At 49.5% G+C, this 26,326-nt stretch overlaps 1 protein-coding gene across 1 annotated transcript in view; it reads right to left on the bottom strand.

Moving 5' to 3' along the window:
- MYO15A (myosin XVA) overlaps positions 1-26,326 on the bottom strand; it is a 1,426,381-nt gene that overhangs the window by 440,626 nt on the left and 959,429 nt on the right. Inside the window, exon 45 of the mRNA XM_078662701.1 lies at positions 3,171-3,289. Within this exon, the coding sequence (XP_078518827.1) occupies positions 3,171-3,289 (119 nt within the window). The remainder of the gene's footprint in view (positions 1-3,170; positions 3,290-26,326) is intronic.

Raw genomic sequence — 26,326 nt, forward strand, 5'->3', positions numbered from 1 at the left:
TTTTATGGCTGATTTGTCAGGTCAGTCTTCTATAGGTATGTGGAGTCGTAGAGGTATGACGAGCAACTAAATCAAGCAGCAAGCCCAGGGAGGTGTGTGAGGATGTTCTGCATATGTTTGAATGAACCTGCAATGTAGATAGTGCACATGACTACTAAACTTACAAACAAAAACTAACAATGGTGAACAAACATCCCCACAACAAACCCACTCTCCCTGCATCCCTGTACAGCAGACTCAAAACTGCCCCACCAACATTGCAGAGTGCCTGTCGTCTCAAACAAACACCAAAACAGTAGGAGATGGTGGCTTCTACAAGCAATCCCCCATCCACCCCCCCAAAAAGGCTTACACGTTAAGTTACCACATGCCATTAGTGTGGTCTGATGCCAGCAAGCATCCCCAGCTGCATAGCAGTCTGCCCCCCATTTAGAGGAAATTGCACTATCTTAGTGTGAGTATGTAGGGCTGTTGAAGTTTAAAGAGTCGTCATGTTCACCCAGTGCCATCAAACCAGCATTTGCACTGGTCCTGGTGAGTTGCTGACCCTGTAGTCTGTTGTTGGGGCAATGGTTGGCTCTGTCGCAATTCCTCAATTTCGTTGCAATGGTCTGAGGGATATTGTCATGTCTTTGTTGGCGAGATTGACTGCGTAGTCATGCTCCTCCAACCGGTCTCCAACCCTCCAGCCAGTCCCAATTCACCTCCAGGGTTCTAAAATGCCAGGTCTTTCCTCTGCCACTATTGACAACTGAGTTGGGAACAACAAGGAGTATTTCAGGTTCATCTCTCGCAGGGCTTGTTTGACCAGCAAGGCTGTTACGCAGTCTGAGCACAGACCGTGAAGTCCGGATTGAAGTTAATGACTGCATTGTCATATTGGACCGGGGGGCACTGCAAGCCATCTGGAGGATTGCATCTTGATCACTAAAGTAAAAAATCCTAGCTATGGTTGTACGTGGTGGCGCCTTGGGCTTGGATTGGTAAGTAATTGGATAAGCCTCTGGGTTGCAGTTCCTTTAGAATGAGGTCCTCTACGAACAGATTCACATTGGTCCATCTGCCCTCTTTGGGACCCCAACTATTAGAACATTGTTTCTCCTTGATCTACTTTCATATTCCACCATTTTGGCCCCCAAGACCTCTGTGGTTGTGCACAGCTCTTTGACTTGCTTCTTAAGAGTCGCAGTTTCAGACTAGAGGGTCTTGAGCAAGTATTCCACGTCTTTCAGTCGTGCATTCATAATATGAACGTCTGTTCTGACCAAGGTGATGCAAAATATATACAATTTCCTCAGTGTTAGAGCAACTGGAACTAGAATAGAAAATCTTACCCACCTGCCCGCAAATATATCCACTATCCCTAACGTATATGGGACCGGAGTTAGAGTTGTAAATCTCCCCACCCAAATATATGCACTTTCTCCAGTGTTTACGGGACTTGAGTTGACATTGTAAACCCATCCCCTCCACTCATAATATATGAACCTTTCCCAATATGTTTGTGTAACTGGAGTTAGAATTGTAACAGTCACTCCACTATTGTATGGGTTGGCTCAATGCTTGTTTAAGTGCTGTCACAAAGTAAATATTCTTTTAAATTAGGTTTATATTTGTAAAATAATTTTTTTTAAATATGAAACACATCAAAAATTGTATTTTTACATAAATTAAACTAGTTCTTCTTTAACATCCTCATTCAGTTTAACAATAAATATAAAACAAAGTCTTGACATTTAGATGATATCCATTACCAATAAAAATAATTCAAAATAGCTATTTTTATGTTTTATAAATTTTATTAAATTATATATATATTTTAGAAATAAACTTTTACTTAATTTAATTAGTATTAATTAGAATGTTTTATAATTATTTTCTGTGTATTTTTAAGACTATTGTTTACGAGTAGATATTTATGCTAAGCATATTGTAATTTGTTTAATAGAATAGTGATGCAGTGTATATTTTGTTCGTAGATATGTTTATATTAAATATTTCTGTCATTAGGTCTCACCTACCCGACGGCTTTTAGCTGTCTTTAGGCAAAAGCCTCTGGTGGATCATACCAAAAACTTGCACTGGGATTAAAGTTCACTTATAGCTTACCATTGGTTGGCTTAATGTGCACTCTCATTGGCTTCCTTCTTATTTAATGGCTTGCCTTCCTCTTGTTATTTTTGCCTCCCATGGAGCTTAGGGTCTTGATTTCCACTGCTCACATTTAGAGAACTACTTTTTTAATTTTCTTTCAACACTCCATGAGACTGCACATCTTTTCTAGGTCTTTTCTTTGTGTGTGCTGCTTCCTCCCCCAAAACATCTCACTCTGTTCCGCTTCCTCATTTCCCAGTCCATTGTTTTTTACACCTCCTCCCAGGCTTTTTGTTTCTCTCCTGCCACAAGCGCCTCCGTTGCTCCCTTGCACCCTGCCCACTCCCTGCTGCTTCCTCCCTCCCTCTCTCCCCCACCCACTCCTCCATTGCCGGCCTCTAACTCTGTAGTCTAGTAATTATTTGTTTACTTTAAACTTTTTTGGAGGGCTTGGCAGTTGTGTGTTTCTGCTGGGCTGTGGCGACAAATACAAAGCCCTTTCCTGCAAGTTAAAAATCTTTTTTAAAGCATTTTTCAAGTGTCATCCGCTGTCATGGATCTGTAATAAAATGATACCTGTGTTATTTCGTAGGCATTCCCATGCCTGGCGATGCACTCAAAGGCATACGTTACATGCATGCATGCGCCTATGAAATGATGCTCCCATTGCTTCTTTTCATTTTGGATGATGCTGCACAACATCGCCATAATCTTTTTAAGACCAATTGGCTTTATCAATGCCTCTGTATCTTAGAGACTGAAAGTGACAGAAAATGTAGGAGAAACATTATTCTTTCTTAAACTGGGATGAAGGTAAGAATTGAGTGGAAAATGTGCGCTCTACCCAAACATCCTATCTCAGCGTAACAGACTAAACATTTGCTTCTTACATTGCACCCTTTTACCGCACTGCAGGAATGCAGATAACCCATCCTTTCCAAATGAGAGGAAAATGGAGGTGCAGATATAGGCTATTCACTACATTTACACTAAAAAGCTTACTCTAGATGAGCCTGTGTTATGGTAGCAGCTATCGCAAAGTGAAGCTGAGTAAAAGTAAAACTACTCGTACATACCTGTAGCTTCGGAGCACCCTCAACTGCTCAGGGGACGAACTATTGCTTTTGATCAGCTTCAGAAGCTTAATGCCAGCATGAGATACGCCAAGAATTTGCACCCCAGTGCCAACACTACCCTGTAAGGAGATACAATGAGACAGATGTGTCAACTATTTATTATGGTACTCACTATCACAGTGGAAAAAAGTGTGCCATAACGTCTTGGACACCGGACTGTTCATGTGTGGATACAATAATAATGTAACATCTTAACAGTTTGGTGGTGTTACCAAAGTTCAACCATGGACAACCCTAATTGGTTACACTTCCTTGTATAGCACCATATTTACATTTTGGATGTGATGTTAGGAATTTAGAGGCATTTAATTTATAACATATGCCTTTACTGGAGTAACAGAAAACCATAAGCCCTTACATATACTATTGTAATTCAAAAAACTACTTGAGAAACTGCCAGAGGTAAAAGAGTAAAAGACACACAAATGATGGACGGAATGTGGAACAAATCAAACATTCATCCCTAGTCAAGAGATCTGGGTTAAATTAATCGTTTTTTTGCTCAACATGCCACCCCAGTTTAGACTCAGCCATATGCAAATCAGTTCAACCCTGCTCCTCAAGGAAACAGCCCAGCCCAAACTGCCAAGGCAGGTCCTCCCTTGACCAGAAACAAGCATCCTGGGACCTGTTTAAGGCCATCTCTCCTTATCAGCCAGCCTAGCTTGAATCCAGTGATGCAGTGAGCCCGAGACCCACGTATGGGCATACCCGGTGCACTTAGAAGTGAGAAAGCAAAAGACACACAAATGATGAATGGAATGTGGAACAAATCAAACATTCACCCCCAGTCAAGAGATCTGGGTTAAATCCATCGTTCTTTTGCTCACCATGCCCCCCCCCGTTCAACCCAGTCATATGCAAATCAGTCTTGACCCTGCTCCTCGGGGAAACAGCCCGAACTGCCAAGCTAGTTCTTCCCTGGACCCAAAACAAGCATCCTGGGACCGGTTTCAGGGCATAATCCATCACCAGCCAGATCAATCTCCATACAGAAGCAAAGTGTTTTCAGGTTCAGGTGCAGAGCCCTGCCCTGTTGCTGTGACAGAAGATTCTCCCAGAGACGCAGCCTGACTGGAGGACCTGTGCTCATGCTCAACACAGAGCCACAAGAATGACTTGGGCCCGGTTGTTACTGATCTTCTTGAGAACTCTGGGCAGGAGTGGTGTTGGTGGAAAGATGCTCAACAGCTGGATATCAAAAACTCTCCGAGCTCAGTCTGGAGCCACAAGGAAGACTTGGGTCCACAGTTCCTGATCTCCTCAAGAGCACTGGGAAGGTGTGGTTTAGGAGGAAAGGCGGAAAGGAGGCCTGAGCTCCACTTGAGACAAAAAGCATCTCAGTGCGAGAGCCACTTTGGAAATTCGAGCATGCAAAACTGCTGACATTAGGCGTTCTCAGCTGATGCGAACAGATCCTACCAAGGCTCTCCCCATTCTTGGAAGAGACCATGAGCCACCTCCAGGTGGTGAGGCCCTTCGTGATCCGCTAGGCATCAATGGCTGAGTTAGTTTGCCCTGGCGTTCAGATAGCTCGCTAGGTGTTGAACCAGAAGGGATATGCCCTGACATTCCAGCCATGTGCAGAGGCGCAGTGCCTCTTGAGAAAGGGTCCACGACCCCACCCCGCGTATTGCAATACCACATGGAGATGGTGCTGTCTATGAACACCAGTACCAGCCTTTCCCTGATTGAAGTAAGAAAGCCTTTCAATGCCAGCTGGATCACTTGGAGTTCCAACAGGTTAATGCAGAGCCTGGACTCACCAGACACCAGAGTCCTCTGATCCACACCTTTTCCAGGTTGCAGTTCAAGCACAGAAGTGACACATTTGTAACTACAGTCAACTCTGGTTTGAGAAGAGAGAGGGGTCTGTCACTGACCCAAATGCAGTTTGCTAGATCCCTCTGAGATCTGAACCATGTTAGAGAAAATCCCCTGATTGATGTGCCCACTGAAACGTCAGGTCCCACTGTAGAGCTCCTGTTATGCTAACGCATGTTTCACAAGAAGGATGCAGGAGGCGAAGAGGCTGAATAGCTTCAGTGCCAGTCTCACGGAAATACAGGATGGAAGCCTAAACATCAGTATCATAGCCTGAATATTCTGGATTCACCATTAAGGAGGACATGCCTGAAACTACACTGTTTCCAGAACAGTTCAGATGAGGAGTCAGGTGTGACTTTGGCATGTGGATAGTGAACTCCAGCGAGTGCAGAAGGTTTGCTGTAGTCTGAAGGTGGGAAACAATTGTGTGGGGTGAGCCAGCCTTTAACAGCCAATCATCGAGGTAGGGAAAGTCTTGAATCCCTAACCTCCACAGATGAGCTACAACCACCGCCATCACTTTCATGAACACCAGAGGGGTGCTGGTAAGGCTGAAGGGGTGCAAGTCAAATTGAAAGGGCTCTTGGCCAACCGTGAACCACAATTAATGCCTGTGTGCAGGCAGGACAGTATGTGAAAATAAGCATCTTGTAGGTCCAGTGATACCAGATATTCTCCTAGGTCCAGGGCTGGTCTAAATAGGACGAAGGCCTCTGTCATTGGTTTTTTTTTTTTTTTATATTTTTATTGCAGATTCACAAGGACCCAGTAACTTACACTCGAGTACTACAAACAAGAGTCACCAATCGCCCATCTCCCAACCAGCTGAAGGATACACGGCCATTCAGCCCACATCCCGGGGGCAGGGCGGCGAGTTTCGGTACTATACCAATAGTGCATCTTATACATTTCGCTGAGCATTCAAGGAACAATCTGAGCATCTGCATTTTCTTTTTTGCTGAACCCCCTCCCCCCCCCCAGTTAACAATGAAATTCAATTAGTTTACCTCCATCAGATTGCATGTAAAACTTTGTTACAGTCACACCCATCTCACCCACTCCCCCCCCCCCCGCCTTGCCATAGGATGCCCCTCATCTTTCTGACTCACAGATCTCCAGTATGTCACGACAGACAGTGGGCGCATTTTCGTCTGACACCCTTACAATGTCAACGGCTCCTACACCTCGGCAATCCATCTCCCGACCACTCCGGGGAGCCCTCCCTCAGAGCCCCCCGTCTAACCCATGGTAGTGTCTCCACTTAGACCAAATTCTGCGGAATTTTTTGGGGCACCCCCTGGCCTTATAGGTAACCCTCTCTGCTGCCATATAGAGATCTAGCCCTCTTCTCCATTCCTCCATATCTGGGGGTTCCGGCGCTCCCCAGTGTTTTGCGATGTCCCTTTTCGCGACCACAAGGGCTAAGACCAAGAATATAAGGAGGGGGCGTGTCAAGTCTACGTCGTTAGACATGCCCAACAGTGCTAGCTTTGGATCTTGTGGGATTGGAGCCTCCAGGACCTCTTCTAATTCTTTGAACACCTGGGTCCAGTAGATTTGGATTACAGTGCAGGACCATATCGTGTGATAGAAATCTCCCACTCCTTGGTGGCATCTAAGGCAACTTGGGTCCTCTACCTTCCCCATTCTGCATAGCCGCTGCCTGTCATAGTATGTTCTATGGAGTACATTCAACTGAATCAGTCGCAGTCAGGACTTGATTGCCACCTCCCGAGGGTGCATCAGAACTGTCTCCCAATCTAGGTCCTCCATCTCGCCTACCTCCGCCTCCCAGGTGGTCCTGAGCTTCGTTAGGTCCCCTAATAGATGGTTAGTTAATGTCTTATATGTCAGTGAGACCGCTTTTCCTGCTATCTGCTCTTGAAGGAGCCTCCCCTCCAGTGGTGTATATTCAGGGATGTCTGTGAGTGCGATACGTTGGGCCCTCCAGGCGTGTTGCAATTGTATGTATTTGAACCGTTGTGTGTCATGGAGCCCAAAGGTCGACTTAAGTACTTGGAAAGACTTGAGCTCTCCCTTGGCAATTACATCTCCTATAGTAGAGATGCCAATGTCGTCCCACCTTCGGAACCCTCGCAGTTTGTGGAGTTCCGTCAACCACTGACAGTGCCACAGTGGAGTCTGACGTGTGGGTTTCCTGTCCCACCCCATGCGACTATTGGCCTTCTTCCATGCAGCGAGTGTTACCGCCGTAGCCGGGAGGAGGGAAGTCCTTCGAAAGGTTCCGTAGAGATAGCATAGTACGTTTTTGGACGCCATTTTTGCTCTCTCCAGAGCGTATGTCGGGTGGTCCGCCGGGGCATGGAGCCAGTCGTTGATTGGCGTCAGGTGTTCCGCCCAATAGTAGGCCTCCAGGTTGGGGAGTGAAATGCCCCCACTGTATTGGTGCCTCTGTAGCGTGGACAGGGCCACCCTGGCATGCTTTCCCAGCCACAGGAAGGAGCGCAGATCCGCATGGATCCTGTGAAAGACCGACGCCGGTATTGGGTAATATTCTTTTTGTAAAGCATAGAGGAATTTCGGCAATGTAACCATTTTATACATGGCCGCTCTGCCAAGGAGTGTCAGTGGGAGTAGTCGCCATCGGTTCATATCTGCCACCGCGCTGATTATGATCCGTTCTAGGTTTCTATCGAAGGAGAGGGACTCATTAACCGTTATAAATATCCCGAGATATTGGAAGCCCTCGGTGGTAGTCAGCAGGTTGTCCGATAGACACCCCCAGCTGTTGCGACCGCCAGGGTCATAAAGTACTGATTTATGCCAGTTTATTTTGTGTCCCGCCATTCCTCCGTACCTTTCAATTTCTCTGAAGAGCTCTGGGATCGAGACTTCCGGTTCGGTTATGTAGAGCAGGACGTCGTCTGCATAGAGCAAGATTTTTTCTGAGATCGTGGCCGCTCCACTGCTAGTAAAGCCGCGAATGTCAGCGTTTTGCCGGATCCTGGCAGCAAGTACCTCTATTGTGAGCGTGAACAGGAGGGGGGACAATGGGCACCCCTGCCGCGTGCCTCTTTGAATTCGAAACTCGCGCGATAGGGTCCCGTTTACCCGTACCCTGGCTCTCGGGGCAGTGTAAAGGAGTCAGACCCATTGAATAAATTGCAGCCCAAAGCTGAACTTACCTAAAACTGCAAAGAGGAAAGGCCAGTGCACCGCGTCGAACGCCTTCTCGGCATCCAGGGAGAGGAACCAATGTGGGTCATTGCGGTCCCTTACCTCTTGCAGCCAGTTATGGGTTCTCCTAAGGTTTAATTTAGTAGCTCTATCTGGCAGGAAGCCCGATTGGTCTAGGTGTACCAGATCTGTAATAACTACTCTCAAACGGGCCGCCAATATGGTTGCTAGCAGTTTCACTTCTGTGTTCAGAAGGGAGATGGGTCGGTACGACTCGCAACTCTCTCTGGGCTTGCCCTCTTTATAGACCGGGACAATCGTGGCCCTCGCTAGGTCGGGCGGCAACTCCCTCTCTTGAAACGCATCATTAAAAAGGTCTCGCAGGCGGCGTGACAGGAGGTCTGTCGTTCGCTTAAAGAACTCTGCCGGGAAGCCATTGGGGCCCGGTGGTTTGCCCGGTCTCAATCTGGCTATAGCCTCGGTGACGTCCTCTACGTTTATATCCGCCTCTAGGGCTGCCATAGAGTCGGGGGGATGGTCGGTAGGACTGTATCCTCCAAATATTGTAGTGTCTCCTCTTGGGTGGCAAGTTCACGGGCTTTATAGAACGTTTCAAAATGCGTGGCAAAAGTGTCGGCTATTCCCGCATCAGTGTTAACAGTAGCGCCATCCACGGCTTCGAGACTATCAATCCATCTCGCCGCCCGCTCCTTCCTGCTAAGTCATGCCAGGAGCTTCCCCGACTTGTCCCCCACATCGTAAAGCCTGTGAAGGGTGGCAAGGGATTGGGTCCTAGCTTCGTTGGTTGCAAGGCCCCTATAGTGTTTCTGTGCATCCAGAAGCTTTCTGGGGGTCCCGGCGTTTTTTTGAGCCTGATAGTCCCTTTCCCTCTTTAGGACGTCCTGTTCTAGGGCGGCCACCTCTGCCTGGCTTCTCCGTCTTTCCTCACCCAGCCTAGAATTTAACCTGTCTCTAAGTACCGGTTTCAGGGCTTCCCACAGAGTAACATTGGAGTCTACCGTGCCCTCATTTTCTGCCAGATATACCTTAATGTCAGCCCGGATACCTCTCAGTAGTGTCGCGTTTTGCAGATCCCAGGCCGCCAGCCGCCAAGAGCCCGTATCCCCACCTCGGGCCCGACCTATTTTCGCATACAGCGGCGAGTGATCCGATATGCCCCTGGCCTTGTATTCTGCCGTGTCGTCTGCCCTCAGGTAATGGCGAGACATGAAGATGTAGTCGAGTCACGAGAACACCTTGTGCGCCCCGGAATAGTACGAGTATGTCTGTTGCGTCGGGTTGAGCCACCTCCAGATGTCTGTCAGTCCTACGGCAGACATTCGATTATAGAGGGTGGTTTGGTGTCCCATTCTAGATACTTCACCAGATCTGTCGCACCCGGGGTTCATGACATCATTAAAGTCTCCCCCCACCACTTGTATCGTATCAGAGGTGTCTAGGAGTATCTGTGTGTGCGCTGTGAGTGTACGGGTCTGTAGTTTAGGTGGTGCATAAACCGAGACCAGCGTGTAAGTGCGTCTGTTCCAGGTGCCCTGCACTCCAGCATACGTCCCTTGTGTATCAAGCCAAGTGCGGGTAATGCAGAATGGAGCGGTTTTTTTAACAATGACTGCCACCCCTCTAGAGTCCGAGGTATATCCCGCATGCGCCAGAACCCTGTGTCTCCCTCCCGCTATAAAGGCGCATAGAGTACCCTTGAGGTGTGTTTCCTGCAGGAAGGCAATGTCTGGGTCAATCCTTTTAATGTAAGCGTTCACTAGGCCTCTCTTTATTTTTTAGCCCAAACCATTAACATTCCAAGTAAGGATGGTTAGTCTCCTATCTCCCTCCCGTTGAGTGACTACGGTACTTGCCATTGCGTGAGGCGGTAACTACGTGTGGCCCGGCCCTGTCGTGAGCAAGCGGTGTGTGGGTTCAGTTCGAGATGCTGTATGACTTCGGTAAACTTGTGTCCCCCCCAACCATCCCCCCTTGGCCTCCCACCCGAACTAACTTGGAGACCTGTACCCCCTTCCCACTCCCCCTCTCCTTCCCTTTCCAATCGGGGAGCCAAACAGAAACTAGAACCTGAGTCAACTTAAAAATCCCCCTCCCCACCCCCCTCCCCGCCTCCCTCCCCATCCAGTCGCACCCGTAAACAGGACCAGACTATCCGTAGGAGTAGGCCTGTCGCCCACCCACGTATCCCACCCTTCAGAAAACAGTAAAAATTACAGAGAACAGAAAGGGGGTGCCAACTTGCGTGTGTCCCTAAGGTGTGCTGCCTTCACCATTGTCCAGGTGCACCTGTCAAGAATGTGAGTCTTGCGTGTCCATCACAGAAGCACTGATCTGCCCTGAAGAGTCATGTTCCAGTCGGTGGATCGCCTCCACTAGAGGGTGAGCCGAGCCCGGCCCCCCTCCCTCGTCCTCCTCACCAGATGTATGATTTCCCAAGGTTTCCTCCTCGTCCCCTTCTGACCGGACCTCATTCCGGAGGCAGCTGAATCTGGAGCCCGGACTAGGGTCATCTCCCGTCGATGCCGACCTCCCGCGCCTCACGTCTCTCGATCCTTGGTTCCGATACGGAGTGGCCTGGGTCTGTTTCTTTACCCTCCGTGCCTTGATCCTCTGGGGCTTTGGTTGTTCCCATTGAGTCCTCTGCCTCACTGATTTATCCAGCTCCACTCTCCCAGCGGTCTCTCTGCTGTTGAGGATGGGACGCTCTTCAAGCCACTGCCACGCATCCTCAGGGTGGGGGAAGAATATTGACTTGTCCTTATACAGTACCTTAAGTTTTGCAGGGAAGAGGAGCATGTATGAGATATTCAGAGTTCTCAGTTTCGCCTTTACTGCATCGAATGAACGGCGTTGCTTCTGTACCTCTTGACTATAATCAGGGAAGATCATGATCGTCGTGTTTTCCAGCCGGATCTCGCCCATTTTTCGCGCCTCTCTCAATATCAAGTCTCTGTCAGCGAAGTTCAGGAATCGGGCGATGACCGGCCTCGGTCTCGCTCCTTCAGGCTGTTTGGCCAGGAGGGCCCTATGCGCTCGTTCGATGATAAATCATGGGGAGAACTGCGCACCAGGGAAAGTCTCTGTCAGCCATTTGCGGAGGAACGACGCCATATTCGTCCCCTCGATTCCTTCTCTAAAGCCCACAAAGCAGAGGTTGTTGCGCCTCGCCCTGTTTTCGGCATCGTCCACTTTCCACATCAGCTGACGGTGGGAGGCTTGCAGTTCCGCCATGTCTCTCTTCAGGGAGGAAACCGACTCCTCGGTGTCACCAATCCTCGTTTCAGTTGCCGTCACTCTGTCGGACAGCTTGCGGAAATCTTGTCGAAGCAATGTCACTTCCGAGCCCACTTCCCCTATTTTGACCTCCAGCGCCGCCCGTGACTCCTGGATATCTGTCCTGGAGGCCTGGATGGCCTCCATCAGCATGGCAGTGTCGGACCGGGTCCCAGTCGCCGCCGGAATCGACTCCTCCCGGTGTCTCGGCGCCGCGAAGTTATCCATAGGCCCTAGCTTCTGGGTTTTGGGGAGCGTGTCTCTCTTGCCCATGGTCGTGCGCGGCTTCGGGGATTCCCCCTTCCTCCGTCAAGGGCACACAATGTCTCGGGGGTCCCCCGTCGCGCCTCTCCTCTCTTCGTGAGGCGTCAGCTGGGGGTATGAGGCTCGGGGCCACACTAGCCTCCCCTGTCCCCTGCTGCCACGATCCCGCGCCGGATATTCCTTCCCCCAGGGACGGGTTGGCCGAGTGGATGTTGGGGCCCGTCTTCCCGCCCTACCAGTTCTCGCCCCGGTGTCAGTGCAGGTCCAGAGCAGCGCCGCAACTGCCACCTATCAAGGCGGATGTCCCGGGGTAGGCGCCAGCGCGTCTGAGGGTCGGGGGGGTGGGGGGGGAGAGTCCCCCACCAGGGTGCGAGTGTCCAGAGCTAGGTGCGGCACCCCCGACCAACACCACCGGTGTGTAAGGGGCTCGCCAGCCGATGCCACCTCTTCCCTGCCGGAGCTATGTGGGCAAGTACATTCAGTTAATCAGGAATTGGATTCCCGGGCCGCCATCTTGGTAAAGGGGGTCCGCCACTAGGCGCCGTGAGCACTCCCGCCGGGTTCACAGGCACTCTGCCTTTCTCTCCTGACCTGTGCCTCAGGTGTCCGACGCCGAGGGCGCCATCTTGCCTCCAGATGCGAGCTCCACGATTCTCCCGCTGAGGTCGGGATATCCGATGGATTTCGGGCCCGTCTCTGCCCGTCGAGCAATCCCACAGGGTACGGGAGGGTTTCTGTGCCCGATTGAGGTGTTAGGTGTCCTGGGCCATCAGTAAAAAGCCGGATCTTGTGGCAGCACGGCGGGAGCTTCGGCGCTGCGTGTCCTACCCGGCCATGCTGTTAACCACGCCCCCTCGGCCTCTGTCATTCTTGGGCACCATAAAGTAGTGGAAATAGCAACCATGATCTACTTCTGATTTTGGCACCATCCCAATAGCTCCCTTGGCCAAGAGAGCCAACACTTCCTGACAGAGCAATGGTAGGTGGTCCTCCATCAGCTGTCCATAAGTGGGTGGCATGGGTGGGGTGCTGGTCTCAAAGGGGAGGTAGCCCCTTTGGACTAACTGCAAGCCCAACAGTCGGATGTTATTGACTCCCAGTGGTGCAGGTTATGTCGGATCCTGGTTGGAGGCAAACTAAAGGAATTTGGAGGCTGCGGCTGCTGGGGGGCTGGTGGGCTGGCTCAAACTCTGGCTGCCTGTCCCACGTAATCTGTGAGAACCACATCCTCAGCCACAAAAATATTGTGCGGTTTGCTGGCCGGGTGGTTGGGAGTGAAAAGACGTGGTTGGAAGCCCCTTCCGTGGTCATGAAAGGGGTGGAAGGGGGTTGGTGAGGTGCCATGGAAAGGACCTGACCATAGCTCTGCTTTCCTTAAAGCGCTTGAGCACTGAGTTCACCTTCTTTCCAAACAAACGAGAGCCGTCAAAGGGAATGTTCATGAGCAAGGCCTGGACATCCTCCAAAAGGCTATTTGTTCTCAGGCTGGTGTGGTGCCTAAGGGCATCTGACAGTAACATTGCTCTGCCCAGCTTTCAGTTGTATCCAGCCCACATTGTGTGATGAATGTGGCTGCATCTCTCTCATTAGAAATTGCTTGAGAGAGTATGGCAGAGGTTACCTCCAAGACCATGGGCAGCACTTGCACAACAGAGTCCCATATTGTATGGGAGTATCGTCCTAAGAGGCATGCGATGTTCCCCAACTGCAGTGCCAGGCTGGTGGAAGAGAAAATCCTCTTCCTGACGGTATCCAGCCTTTTGGATTCGCTGTCAGGTGGCGTGAATGCGCTGTAGGTAATCTCGGGAGTGGAGGCCAGGTCCCCCAGGCTCTCTGGGGTGGGGTGCTCGGTAAGTAAACTGGGGTCCCCTGGGGTGGGGCGATGGCTGTAGGCAATTCTCCTATGCAAAGGAGCCCCTGTGCAGGGCTTGGACCAGGCCTGAGTAGAACATCAGTAAGGGCTTCATTGAATGGGAGTAACGGTTCAGTGGGGGCAACTCCCGGCTGAGGCACCTCTGTCAAGACGTTTGTCATGACTGGCACTGAGGGTAGTGTAAGATCCAGGACACCAATGAGAATGAGGCACCCTTCTCGATAGCCACGGTAGGGGAAGAGACCAGGGACAGTGTCTGGGGAGGTGTCCATTTCACTGGCCTTTTCCAGATCCTCATGAGGGGGTCTCTCCGGTTCCCAGAAACTCTGGGTGGCGAGGAGACCACCCAGGCGCAGACTCCACCACAGAGCTAGGCCTCTAATGCTGATGCTCCTTCGTTTCGTCAGATGACTTAAACGGACATGGTGAAGTCGAAGATCCCCTCAAATTCTTGCTCTTCTTGCAATTGTGTGACTTTCGGGATTTCCCCAACAACTTCAACTGTGACAGCAAGCTATTGAAGTGGTTCAATCACCAATCTCGGGACATTTCTCTCGACCGAGATTATGCAGGTCGAGCAGCGAGGAGCTTGAGGGACCACTACCTCAAGGCTTTGGGGTGCATGGCATGGCAATCGACACAGGTCTTGGCGTTGTGGTCGTGCTCCAAGCACCAGAGGCACACTGAATGTGCGTCTGTCACTTGTCGATGACAGGGGCCACACAGCTTGAAACTAACTTTCCAGCGCAATCCTATGCATCAGGAGACAAAGTCTTGAAAATCTCAACAAATGGTCGATAAAGGGTGAGTCAAAAAATGACTGGGGTAGCTCTTCTTCGGATCTGAGCTGACTAGCATGGAAAGAAATGAACTTATGTCACATAGGCACAGTGCACGTCACTTGTGATGCAGATGCCCCTGCTGAGGCCATGTGGAGCAGAAAGATGTCACCTACTGGCATGCCAGGGTACTGTTCACAGAAAAAATTCCAGATCCAGTCTGATGCCTGGAGATTATTCTAAGGTAAGGGAATTGTGGCTAGAAGTCTCTATTACATTGATTGTTTCCCACCCAGCTCTGCAGTCATAAAGCGGTGATAGAGGAGGAAAATGCATAAAAGTGAATTCTCTTAGAAAGATTTGTAAAAGAATCTTTAGACAAGTATTTGGGTGCTGCATTCATGCTAATGTCAGTTTAGAGGAGTAGTCGACTAGAGAATAGCAAAATAACATAAATATGTTGGAGCTGGGAGTAGCCTATTTGATTCTAAAGTGGTTCCTGCCTTTGACTTCAAACTCCAGTTTAAGGTGGATTGTTCCAGTGCTAATAATGGAAAAGACTAACTTGAGTAAAGACACAGAAGTGAGTATTTTGTGTTACTTTCTCCTTTTAGTCCTATAGCAGCCAATGGAAAAAAAAATTGAATGGAATCAGAATTAACAGTAAAAAGGGACTACATATCCCATGAATCATAGGGATAGAACTACATGGTAATTCAACAGCTTTTCATTCAGAGGGTAATGATGGAGAGGTTGTAGTCCTTCCTCTTTCTTGATGCAAACACAGTTCATTAAATTTGCAAAGATGTGGAAATAAAGTGAAAGAGAAGTAATATGGTGCAATGAAACAAATACTCTCCATTTTGAAGCTTATGTAGACTTAAGATCCAGATTGTGGAATTACAGATTTCACAACTAAAAGCAATTAAGTAAATATTAATGTAAAGGAAAAATAGATAGGAATGCAAGATACCACTACTAAGAAGGGGCAGATGAAACATTGAAACATAAGTTGAATGCAATGGTAATAACTATATGACAGAGACGTTTACTGATGATGGAGGTGTTCACTGACTAGTTTAGCATTTATGTTTATCTATGGTTTAATAAAATAGCTGACCTGTGCGAATTGACTGTCGTGTAAGATTTTGGGATACATCAACAGGAAAGGGATTGGAGTTTGATCCCATATCAGTGAGACTATGCTGACCAAGGTCACTGTAAATCTTAGATGTCTCGGGAGTCCATGTACAAATGATGGAGTCTGATAGACTCTTCCAAAATGCCTTCAGTGAACAGATTTGCCTGAAACTTTTCACATCAATAATTGAGGATGACCTGCTGTGAAAAGATTATTTGGAATGTCCAGGTGATGGAGATGGAGAATGTGGACATCTGGTAAGAGGGGGGAAATGTTCACGGCCATCTGAAGAATATCCGGGAACCACATTTACAACTGCTGAATTAGTATTATTATCATGGACAGACTGGAAATCATGAGAAAAGAGGGGAAAGTGTACGGGAGACCCACATTCAACTGTTGAACGAATGCATCCATTGTTAAAGCTAATGGATCCAGCATTCTATCGTAGAGTTGATGAAGTTGATTTTTGTCTTGAGGCCAATAGGTCCATCAAAAACAGTCCCCAAAGGGCTTGAATGTGTCAGAAAAAAGGAGGTTGAAGTTTCTAACTTTACGCTTTTAAATGTTGAAAGTTTCAACCTACTATCTTGTTGTAGTGACCAGGAAGACATTACATGGTTAAAAAAATGTGAAGGACAAGACAAAACTCCCAAAACTGCTTGGCCAGGGGAGACCTGATTCCCCCTGAAAGACTGATGTAGTGGACTGCTGTGTAATTGTCCATTTGAAGAATGAAAGAATAGTGTCATATAGCTTTGCGAAAACATGTACTGCTAAGGAACCCACAAGCATTTCTAAACAGTTAATATGCAGACAGGATTCCATTGAGGACCAATCAATCAATCAATCCTAGCATTTGTAAAGCACACTACATACCCGTGAGGGTCTCAAGGCTCTGGGGGGGAATGCTGCTACTGTTCAAAGAGCCAGGTCTTGAGGGGTCTCCTGAAGGTTAGGAGGTCTTCGGTCTGCCGTAGGCGGATGGGGAGGGTGTTCCACGTCTTGGTGGCGAGGTCAGAGAATGATCTGCCACCGGCGGTCACTCTTCGGATGCGGGGGACAGTGGCGAGGATGCGGTCTGCAGAGCGGAGCTGGCGGAATGGGGTGTAGAGGCTAAGTCGGCTGTTGAGGTAAGCTGGTCCGGTGTCGTAGAGTGCCTTGTGTGCGTGGGTGAGGAGCTTGAAGGTTATCCTCTTGTTGATGGGGAGCCAGTGCAGGTCTCTCAAGTGGGGTGTGATGTGGCTGCGGCGCGGGATGTTGAGGATCAGGCATGCGGAGGCGTTCTGGATGCATTGGAGCCGTTTCAGGAGTTTGGCCGGGGCTCCTGTGTAGAGTGTGTTGCCATAGTCCAGTCTACTGCTGACGAGGGCCTGGGTGACCGTCCTTCTAGTTGTGGTGGGGATCCCCTTGAAGATCCTGCGAAGCATGCGGAGGGTGTTGAAGCAGGAGGAGGAGACGGCGTTGACCTGCTTTATCATGGAGAGTGTGGAGTTGAGGATGACCCCCAGGTTTCGTGCGTGGTCGGTGGGTGTCGGAGGTGCTCCAAGTGCCGTTGGCCACCAGGAGTCGTCCCAGGCTGAGGGGGTTGAGCCAAGGATGAGGACCTCCGTCTTGTCCGAGTTCAGCTTCAGATGGCTGTTCCTCAACCAGTCGGCGACGGCCTTCCTTCCTTCGTGGATGTTGGTTTTGGCGGTGTGGTGGTCCTTGGTGAGCGAGAGGATCAGCTGGGTGTCGTCAGCGTAGGAGATGATGTTTAGGTCGTGCCGTCCGGCGACGTGGGCAAGCGGTGCCATGTATGCGTTGAACTACGTTGGGCTGAGGGATGATCCTTGGGGTACGCCGCAGATGATCTTGGTGGCTTTGGAGCGGAAGGGGGGGAGGTGGATGCTCTGAGTTCTCCCGGTGAGGAAGGAGGTGGTCCAGTCCAGGGCCTTCTCTTGGATTCCGACGTCGTGGAGGCGTGCTTTTAGCGTGCGTTGGCAGACTGTGTCGAAAGCGGCTAACAGGTCCAGGAGGATGAGGGCCACGGTCAGTTGTTTGTTGATGGCCTTTTCGATGACCTTCACCGGGAACGGGAGCAGGGAGATAGGTCGGAAGTTCTTTAGGTACTTGGAATCCGCCTTGGGTTTCTTGAGTAAGGCGTTGATCTCTGCGTGTTTCGAGCTCTCCGGAAAGGTCGCTGTCTCGAAGGAGATGTTGATAGTTTTCCAGAGATGGGGTGCGATGGTGCTGTTGGCTTTGTTGAAGATGTGGTGTGGGCAGGGGTCCAGGCGAGCAGGCGGTTGGTGCGGGTAGTGGCCGTGGGCGCTGGGGTGCCGGCGGTTGCCGGGGTGATGACAACGTCGAAGCTGTCGTGGATGTCTGCGATCTTGCGATAGAAGAAGGTGGACAGTGAGTCGCGCAGGTCTTGTGGCGGTGGGATGTCGTTGGTGTTGGAACTGGGGTTGGAGAGTTCCTTCATAATGCTGAAGAGCTCTTTGCTGTTGTGTGCGTTGTTGTCTATGCGGTCTCTGAAGGTGGTCCTTTTGGTGGATCTGATGAGTTGGTGGTGTTGGCAGGTGGCGTTGCTGTGGGCTGTGTTGCTTTCCGGTGTTCTTTCGCGGGTCCAGTTTTTTTCCAGTTTTCGGTAGGTTTGCTTGGAGGTCTGGAGGTCTTCGGTGAACCAGCTGGCTCTCTTGCTGGTCTGGGTGTTGGGGGCTTTCTTGAGCGAGGCGAGGGTTTTGGCGCAGTTGTCGATCCACTGTCTGAGGTTGCAGGCGGCGGTGTCGGGGTCGGGGTCGGTGGGGTCTGCGGGTGGGCTCTGGGCACGAGCGGTTGTTAGCAGGTCCTTGGTGATCTTGCCCCAGCTGCTGCGAGTCATCGGCAGGGTGCGGTGGTGGGTTTCCGGAAGGTGGAGTGGATGCAGTGGTGGTCGGTCCAGTGGAGTTCGGTGGTGCGGTCGAAGGAGACGTGGGTGCTTGCTGAGAAGATGGGGTCAAGCGCGCGGCCGGTGGAGTGAGTGGGTGTTGTGACGAGTTGTCTGAGTCCGAGGTTACCGAGGTTGTTGATCAGGGTGGAGATGATGGAGTCGTTGTAATTCTCGAGGTGGAAGTTCAGGTCCCCGAGGAGGATGTAGTCCGTGGAGGCGAGGGCGTGTGTGCTGATGAAGTTGGCGATGGAGTCGCTGAACTGAGGGCTGGGTCGGGGGGGTCTGTAGACAAGGGTGCCTCTGAGGGTGGTGTTGGGGTCGGTGTGAATCTTGAAGTGCAGGTGTTCGGCAGTGCTGAGGGTGTCGTAGGCGTCTGTCGAGATTTTGAGGGTGTTTCTGTGGACGATGGCAATTCCTCCACCTACTCCGTTGGTGCGGTCCTTGCGGGTGATCTTGTAGCCCTCTGAGATGGCTGTGGCAATGTCGGGTGCCGAGGTGGGGGTCAGCCAGGTCTCAGTCAGGAAGGCGGCGTCTGGGGCGTTGGTGTCGAGTAGGTCCCAGAGTTCGACTGCATGTTTGCGGGCGGATCGGGTGTTGAGCAGGATGCATCTGAGGAAGTTGGGTTCTTCGGTGGGTGGGTTGGCGGGCTGGATGCTGGTGAAGCTGAAGCTATGGCAGGAGAAGGGTCCTTGTTTGCGCTTTGGGGTCGCCAGGCAGCAGGTGCGTGACCGTCCGGAGTTGAGTGTGTTGTGGGTGCCGGAGTCGTAGCGGTGGTGTGCGTCATGGTGAGTGCAGGGGCCAGGGGTCCTGGCGCTGGGCGCAATCCAGGTGCGGAAGGGGGCAGACCGGCTTGCCTTAGGCCCCCCCTTTGGCACGCCAGCGGCGCCCCCGCTGCGTGCGTCCGCTGCACGGCCGCTTTGCGGCCTCCATATGAGGTGGAGTGGGAGGGAGGAGCAGCTGGGAGGCGGGAGCAGGGTGGCAAATGGGAGCAGAGGGGGGTAGGGCTGCAGGGGACTCAGCGGTGGGAAAGAGCGTGGATGGGGACGAGCCGGCACACAGCAGGATACAGAAGGCAAAAGTGGGCACAGAGGGGCACAAGAGTACAGCAACAACAACAATGCTAACTGAGCAGGTGGGGGCACAGAGCCAGGGGTACACAAGGCAAAACGAGGCACAGAGAGGCACAAGTACAGAGAGCACAGAAAAAGTAAATCAAGCAGGCACAAACCAGTATGAGCGGCAGCAGTGGCTCAGGGCACACAGGAGGGCTCTGTGGTGGCGTGGGGGAGCGACCTGCCTGGTGAGAGGGTCAAGGGTCGCTCTCCTCACCACCGCACGGCCTCCATATGAGGGGGAGTGGGAGGGAGGAGCAGCTGGGAGGCGGGAGCGGGGCGGCAAATGGGGGGGCGCTGGGGATGCAGCGGCGGGAAAGAGCGTGGACGAGGATGAGCGGGCACACAGCGGGATACAGAAGGCAAAAGTGGGCACAGAGGGGCACAAGAGTACAGCCACAACAACAATGCTAACTGAGCAGGTGGGGGCACAGAGTGAGGGGTACACAAGGCAAAGTGAGTTAGAGAGGGGCACAAGTACAGGGAGCACAGAAAAAGTAATCGAGCGGCAGCAGTGGCTCAGGGCACACAGGAGGGCTGTGTGGTGGCGTGGGGGAACGACCTGCCTGCTGACAGGGTCAAAGGTCGCCATGCACTGCAAGTCATAAATTTACCGCAAAGAGCTACCCAACCTGATATATTGGCATCAGGCTCTGGGGTGAAATTGAAAATAGTTCTTCTGTTCTAATCACTTAGATGTTCTAAGCACCAAAAGGCTTCTTCTCTTGTTTCCAAATCTAAGGGAACTAGGTCATCTCTTAAGGGCCCAAAAATGGACAGGAACAGAAACACTGCTTGGAATGAAGAGGATAGAAGACCTACAATGCTTGCCTAAAGACCAAGGGATATTTGAGACAGTGTTAGGAATTTTTGATAAGGAACACTTCTGAGTGTGGAAGTTGAAATGTATATGAAAAAACCTAGGAATTCTATGATTTGGACTGAAGTCAAGAGTAATTTTCCATGTTTATTATAAATCCCATAGTTCCAACAGAGATTTTGAGCCTAATGCTAGACATCACTTGCATTTTGTCTTGGGAAATTATAACAGTGTCGTCCAAGCAGTTCAGAGACCTGACTTCCTGCAATATTAGGTTAGACATCACAGGTTTTAGAAGCTTGGTGGAACACTAAGGAGCTGAAGATAGATTGAATGGTAAAGCAGTAAACTATGTTCTTGCTGTAGTTTACCAAGAAGATATTTCTTAAAAATCTTGTGGCTGAAGCACAGTATTTTCTATGACTCATTTGAGCAATAGATCGTGTATCTCTTGATAGACTACTTTGTAGTCTGTCTGAGGCAGATGGATATATTTTGGAAAAAAGAGTGAACTGGGTGAGAAAAGAATTCTATTTGATAACCCATAACCCATGACTGTTGGTGGAACCCAGGGATTTGGAGAAAGATGACACCAATTGTCTATAATAGGAGAGGTACTTCCTGTTGTGCCAGAAGGGGGATGTTGAATTCTTACCATTAGTAGTGGCAACTCTTGTTCATCCTCTTTGGAATTAACTCAGGAATCCACTGTACCTCTGAGGACACAAGGACACTTTATTTTTGGAACCACAGCCTCCTTTAGAGGGGTAATATTGAGACTGGTAAAGGGATATTCGTCGATTTGCCACAACAACCTAAAACACATTTTTATGTGAAGGTAGTACTTGGAAGTGCATCTAGGTATAGGCCCTAATATAGTTCCTTAGAAACCTGATGCTATGGTTGATGTTTTTTACTGACTAATGCAGTAAAAGATTCCCATTTTTAGGAATAAATGTAACCAGTATTAAATATGGACTTCATTAAATAGTTTGATGCCTGATTAATCAGTCATGCCACAAGAACTTATTAAAGATCTTTACGTTGAGAGTCTTTTTTCTTTTATTTAGCCTTATTATCAGGTAAAATGTGTTTTGCCCTATCCAGTGGTGCACAGGCCTAGGGCTTTTTCAAGGTAAAAACCAAAGACCAAGTTGTCTGATCAATACACAACATGTCATCTTAAGGAATCCTGGTTCATAGTTAAAGAGAGATGGTCACTAAATATTAACCATGTGTTGGTATCTGTTTGTCCTGTTGTCATGTCTAGAGTAATTGTAGTGCAGTGTCAGGTCAGTTGTCTGTGTCCGAAGCGATTTGTGTCCTCAGACTGCACTGGACACAGATGTATTACACTCTGTGGTGGTTTGTGTCTGAAGGAGCAAATTGATTGAAGGACATGACGAGATGAGACAGTACCACCACCACATCTCACACATTAGGATACATTCTGTCTCTAGTTTTTCTCTATGATGTACACATCATAATTTACATTGTTTTTCACTCTCTCAATTAACTAAACCTTTCTAATAGCACATAAAGTATTTTCTCCTGGTGGAAAGCATTCTCCCCGGAGTTGAATGTAGCCATATTGAACAGTGATTTCTGAGAAACCACCTGCCCTTCCAAAAACCAAATCACTGTTTAGATCAAGGGTCTTACACCTGACCTCTAAAGCAGTATCATTTTTAAGGCATCGCAAGTAACTTTCATATCCTCAATAACATACAGTAAATCAGTTTTTTTTGTCTTTTGATGCATTACTTTATTTGCTTTCCACTCCTTTTAATGGCCTGTCTTGCTTTCAATGTCCATTAATTTCCATTAGTGCATCTGAGCCCTGTTTAACTAACAACACCATGTTTGTGGTACCTAAATAAAAATTATGCTGATGAAGAACTTACTTACCTTCTGTAACGCCTCATCTGGAAGAGAATATATCTAGCCACAGATTCGTTACCTTGGAATTTCCCCAGGCGTCAGACTGGATCCACAAGATTTTTCGCGAGCAGTACCCCTGCATACTGGTAATTGCTGTTTTTTTGCTACGCGTCCATCGCCCTCTGCGCCAGTATTGATGTTGTAGTACCTATATTTGCACCACCCAGGAGCACTGAAGTCAGTTTCTTTTCACGACTTTCCACATAAGAAGCGCAGAGCCATTAAGAAAACTGTCTGTCAAAACTAGGGTCCATAGAAATCCGTTCGCAGAGCGTATAGGATGGGTGGGTCGCTAAGGAATCTGTGGCTAGATATAGTCTCTATGGGATAAGGCGTTACCTAAGGTAAGTAACCTGTTCATCTGATAAAGACTTCCTGCCTTAGATTCCTTACCTTAGAATAGATACCCAAGCAATACCATCCCAGGAGAAGGGTCCGCAAACCAATTTCAAATGAGAAAGACCTGAGGTCAGACATCAGGGCAACACCCTCTCTTTCTATCCTGTTTTTACCCTAGCAGTTCATGTGGCCAGACAGGACGTTCTACCGGTTAAGAGACTGCTTCAGCAACTGAATATCAAGTATGAGCTCATGTATCCAGCCAAATTGTGCATCGATACTGATGACAAATCACGCCAATTCACAGACCCTAAAGCGGCCATGTCATATGTTAAACAGCAGCAAAAGGCTCATTCACACAGCCCCCCACATCCGCTGCGGGCGGTTATACCAACAGCAACGATTAGTGCCCCTCACATTGCACTGCGCATCTGGCTGGCCACCTGTGTCTTGGAATCGCATTCAAAAACACTGCTTCCTTATCGCACCAGCAAACAATCTCTACCCTATGCCTAATTCTTTAAACTACGCCTTCTTATTCACCACTCTGCTCGACCACTCTGCCTTGAGGCCGGGAATAGTCCAGCAGAGCCCACGTGTCCCAACGGGATGAGTCCCATGAACTTCTATTATGCTCCAAGTTTGGGGTTACTGCGTGGGGAAGGAATTTATTCACAACCTGATTGGGGGGTTGGAGTTGGAGGGGGTGGGCATGGGAAGTTCGTTGGGGACATTGTAAGCTGGGACCGTTCTTCCCGGAGATAACGTCACCTTGGTTGATTACTGATGAATCTGTACATCTACTACATTAAGCGACAGCACCACTGAATGCCAAGCTAATGTGTTTTCTTATCCTGTACGGCAGCACGATCTCACAAGATTGTTTACGCATCCCAGAGCTCGATTATGACTGAAGTGACATTCCTAACATGGAATATAAGAGGCATTAATGACCACCTCAAATACTGACTGATGCATGCTTAGCTTGCTCGTCACAACGTAGACGTATGATTTTTGCAAGAGACGCACCTCTCCACCGCTAACACGAAACGCTTACGAGCCCGCTGGTGGAGGCCCTCTCACTCCTCGGTGTGCTCTAATTATGCGAGGGGTGTTACCATTTTACTTCAAAAAGGCCTCTCATGGCGCACCACGCACCTACACATTGACACAGCAGGTAGATATGTTATATTGATAGGGACGCTGCACTCACAACCATTGATAATGGCAGCCATATATGGTCCGAATCTGGACAACCCAGATTTCTTCCTCCACGCCTGGAAGATAATTTCCTCACATGGCCCTGGCCCAATTGTCTAGGGCAGTGACTTCAAAATCGCCTTACAGAACACGTTTGACCGCTCAGACGCTAGACTGCAACACCCTCAAGCCATTGCCATGCTCCACTCACTGATGCTGGACAACATGCTTATTGACACTTGGCGTCATGCACATCCCAACAGATGCGGGGGTACCTGTATCTCTACAACACGCAACTCCTGGTTCCGCATAGACCTCTGGCTGGTGATGCTGCTGGCTGGATCTCTCCCATTGAGCACATGGCGCACATCTTTTCAGGTCACTCCCCTGTACGTCGGACCCACAAAGTAACACAGACCCTGCCACACATGTTCTCATGGAGGTTACCCCCCTTCGCTCTCAGAGACATGGTTTTCAAAGAAGAGCTGAGTGATTCCATAATAGAATTCTTTGAACTAAACAAGGGTCGATTGAGTCTCCATCAACTCTGTGGGAGACGTTTATGGTAGTCATCCACGGCGTTTGCATCGCCATGCAGTCTGGGGTACTTTGAGCCATCTGCGGCTCCCTGGAGAAGCTTGAATCGGAAATAAAAGCGCTAGACCAGCTACACAACACCAATCCCACCCCTACCACACTGGCAGGCATCTGAGCAAAGCTATCTGAATATGAAACTGAGGCAGAATGCAAAACTTGACACCTTGGCAGGACGGCGCGAGCCGGTCAATACGTTGAAGGCGATCGCCCTGGCAAAATACTGGCTAACCTGCTGAGAGCACCCCACGCCTCCTCTAACAGAACTGCTTGATGATACTGGCATGAGGACCACTTCCCCTCGTGTGATAGCAGCTGCTATTACTTCCTTTTACTATCAATTATACACAGCAGGGGTAGTAGGCCCCCAAGACACTACTGCAGTACTTCATTTCTATTGAGTTGTTATGGCTTGACCCTGGGCAACGAGAACACCTGGCGCCCCATTTACAACAAAGGAAATTGCCCACGTCATTGCCGCCCTCCCGGGCGACAAGGTGCCGGACTAGGACGTACTAACCCCTGCATTCTATATAGACTACGCTTCCATTCTGATCCCCCACCTAGCTGAGATGTATAGCAAGTCTGTCACTCTGGGCCATTTTCCCCCTACCCTCCCAGAGGCACTAATCACGATCATTCTAAAACCAGGCAAGGCGCTTGAATGTTGTGATTCATACCACCCCCTCATAAGTCAATACTGACAATAAAATATTTGCTAAACTTTTAGCAAATTGGCTCTTGCCGCTTATGCCCCTAATTATACGTCCCGACAAGTCCAGCTTTATTCCGTGATGTGCCACATCACTTACCTACGATCTTTTCCGTATTGCACCTATTTCACCCCTCGCTGCGTGCGGTGGCGGCTCTTCTTGATGCCACTAAGGCATTCAACTCTCTGGAATTGCTGTTTCTTTATTCGCTCCTTGGCCGCCTCAGCTTGCATTTCATCCAAAAGATCTGCTTACTATATACATTACACTCGGCACGCATTAAAATCAATGGACAGATAACCAATCCTATTGTGATCACCAGGGGCACAGGGCAGGACAGCCTGCTCTCCCTGATGTTATTCGCGATTGCGATGGAACAGCTATTGGCCCACCTGTGCCAACACCACAAAACACGTGGTATTGGATTCTCAACCCATAGCCCAGTTACTTATATGTATGTGGACAACATTATGCTATATATCCATGACCGTGCAAAAAACTCAGACCCATGACGAGGGAGGTAATCCGATTTGGCGGCTACACAGGTGTGCAAATAAAGTGGAGCAAATTAATTTTATTTCCCCTCACTGAAGCGACACTCCTTCATCCTACTGAGTAGCTGTTAAAATGGGCCACCGAACCAACCAAATACCTCGGCATATGGTTGAGCAGGGACCCGGATGAACTCTGGAAAGAAAATCACAGCCGGGCCATTGAATGGCTTGAAACTAAAATCCCAAAATGGAATAAACTCCCCCTCTCTTTGGCAGGTCGAATCGCAATAGCGAAAATGGTGGTTTTACTGAAATTGTTATAGCTTTCTCTGAGCATCCCGCTTCCCCTCGCAATGCAATTTGTTAAGCGGCTTCGGTAGGATATAATAATGCTAGCGTGGGCTGGCAGGCAACGCCTTTAAAATTCTGACGCTACACCTCGCGTGCGGCGGGCGGGAGCCCCAGACCTTAAATTGTACGCTTATTGTGCCCAGGCCAGCTTCTTGCACTTCTGGCTGCACCCACCGCCCTTTCAACCACACTTGGCAGCTGAAACAGACCAGGCCTCCCCATGGCTGCTCCAAACGGCATTATTCCGACCATATAAAGCACCCAGAGACTAAGTCAATACTGTTGACTGGGCATGGGAGGGTATC

The sequence above is a fragment of the Lissotriton helveticus genome, chromosome 10 (genome assembly GCF_964261635.1).
Source record: "Lissotriton helveticus chromosome 10, aLisHel1.1, whole genome shotgun sequence".
Taxonomy (NCBI): domain Eukaryota; kingdom Metazoa; phylum Chordata; class Amphibia; order Caudata; family Salamandridae; genus Lissotriton; species Lissotriton helveticus.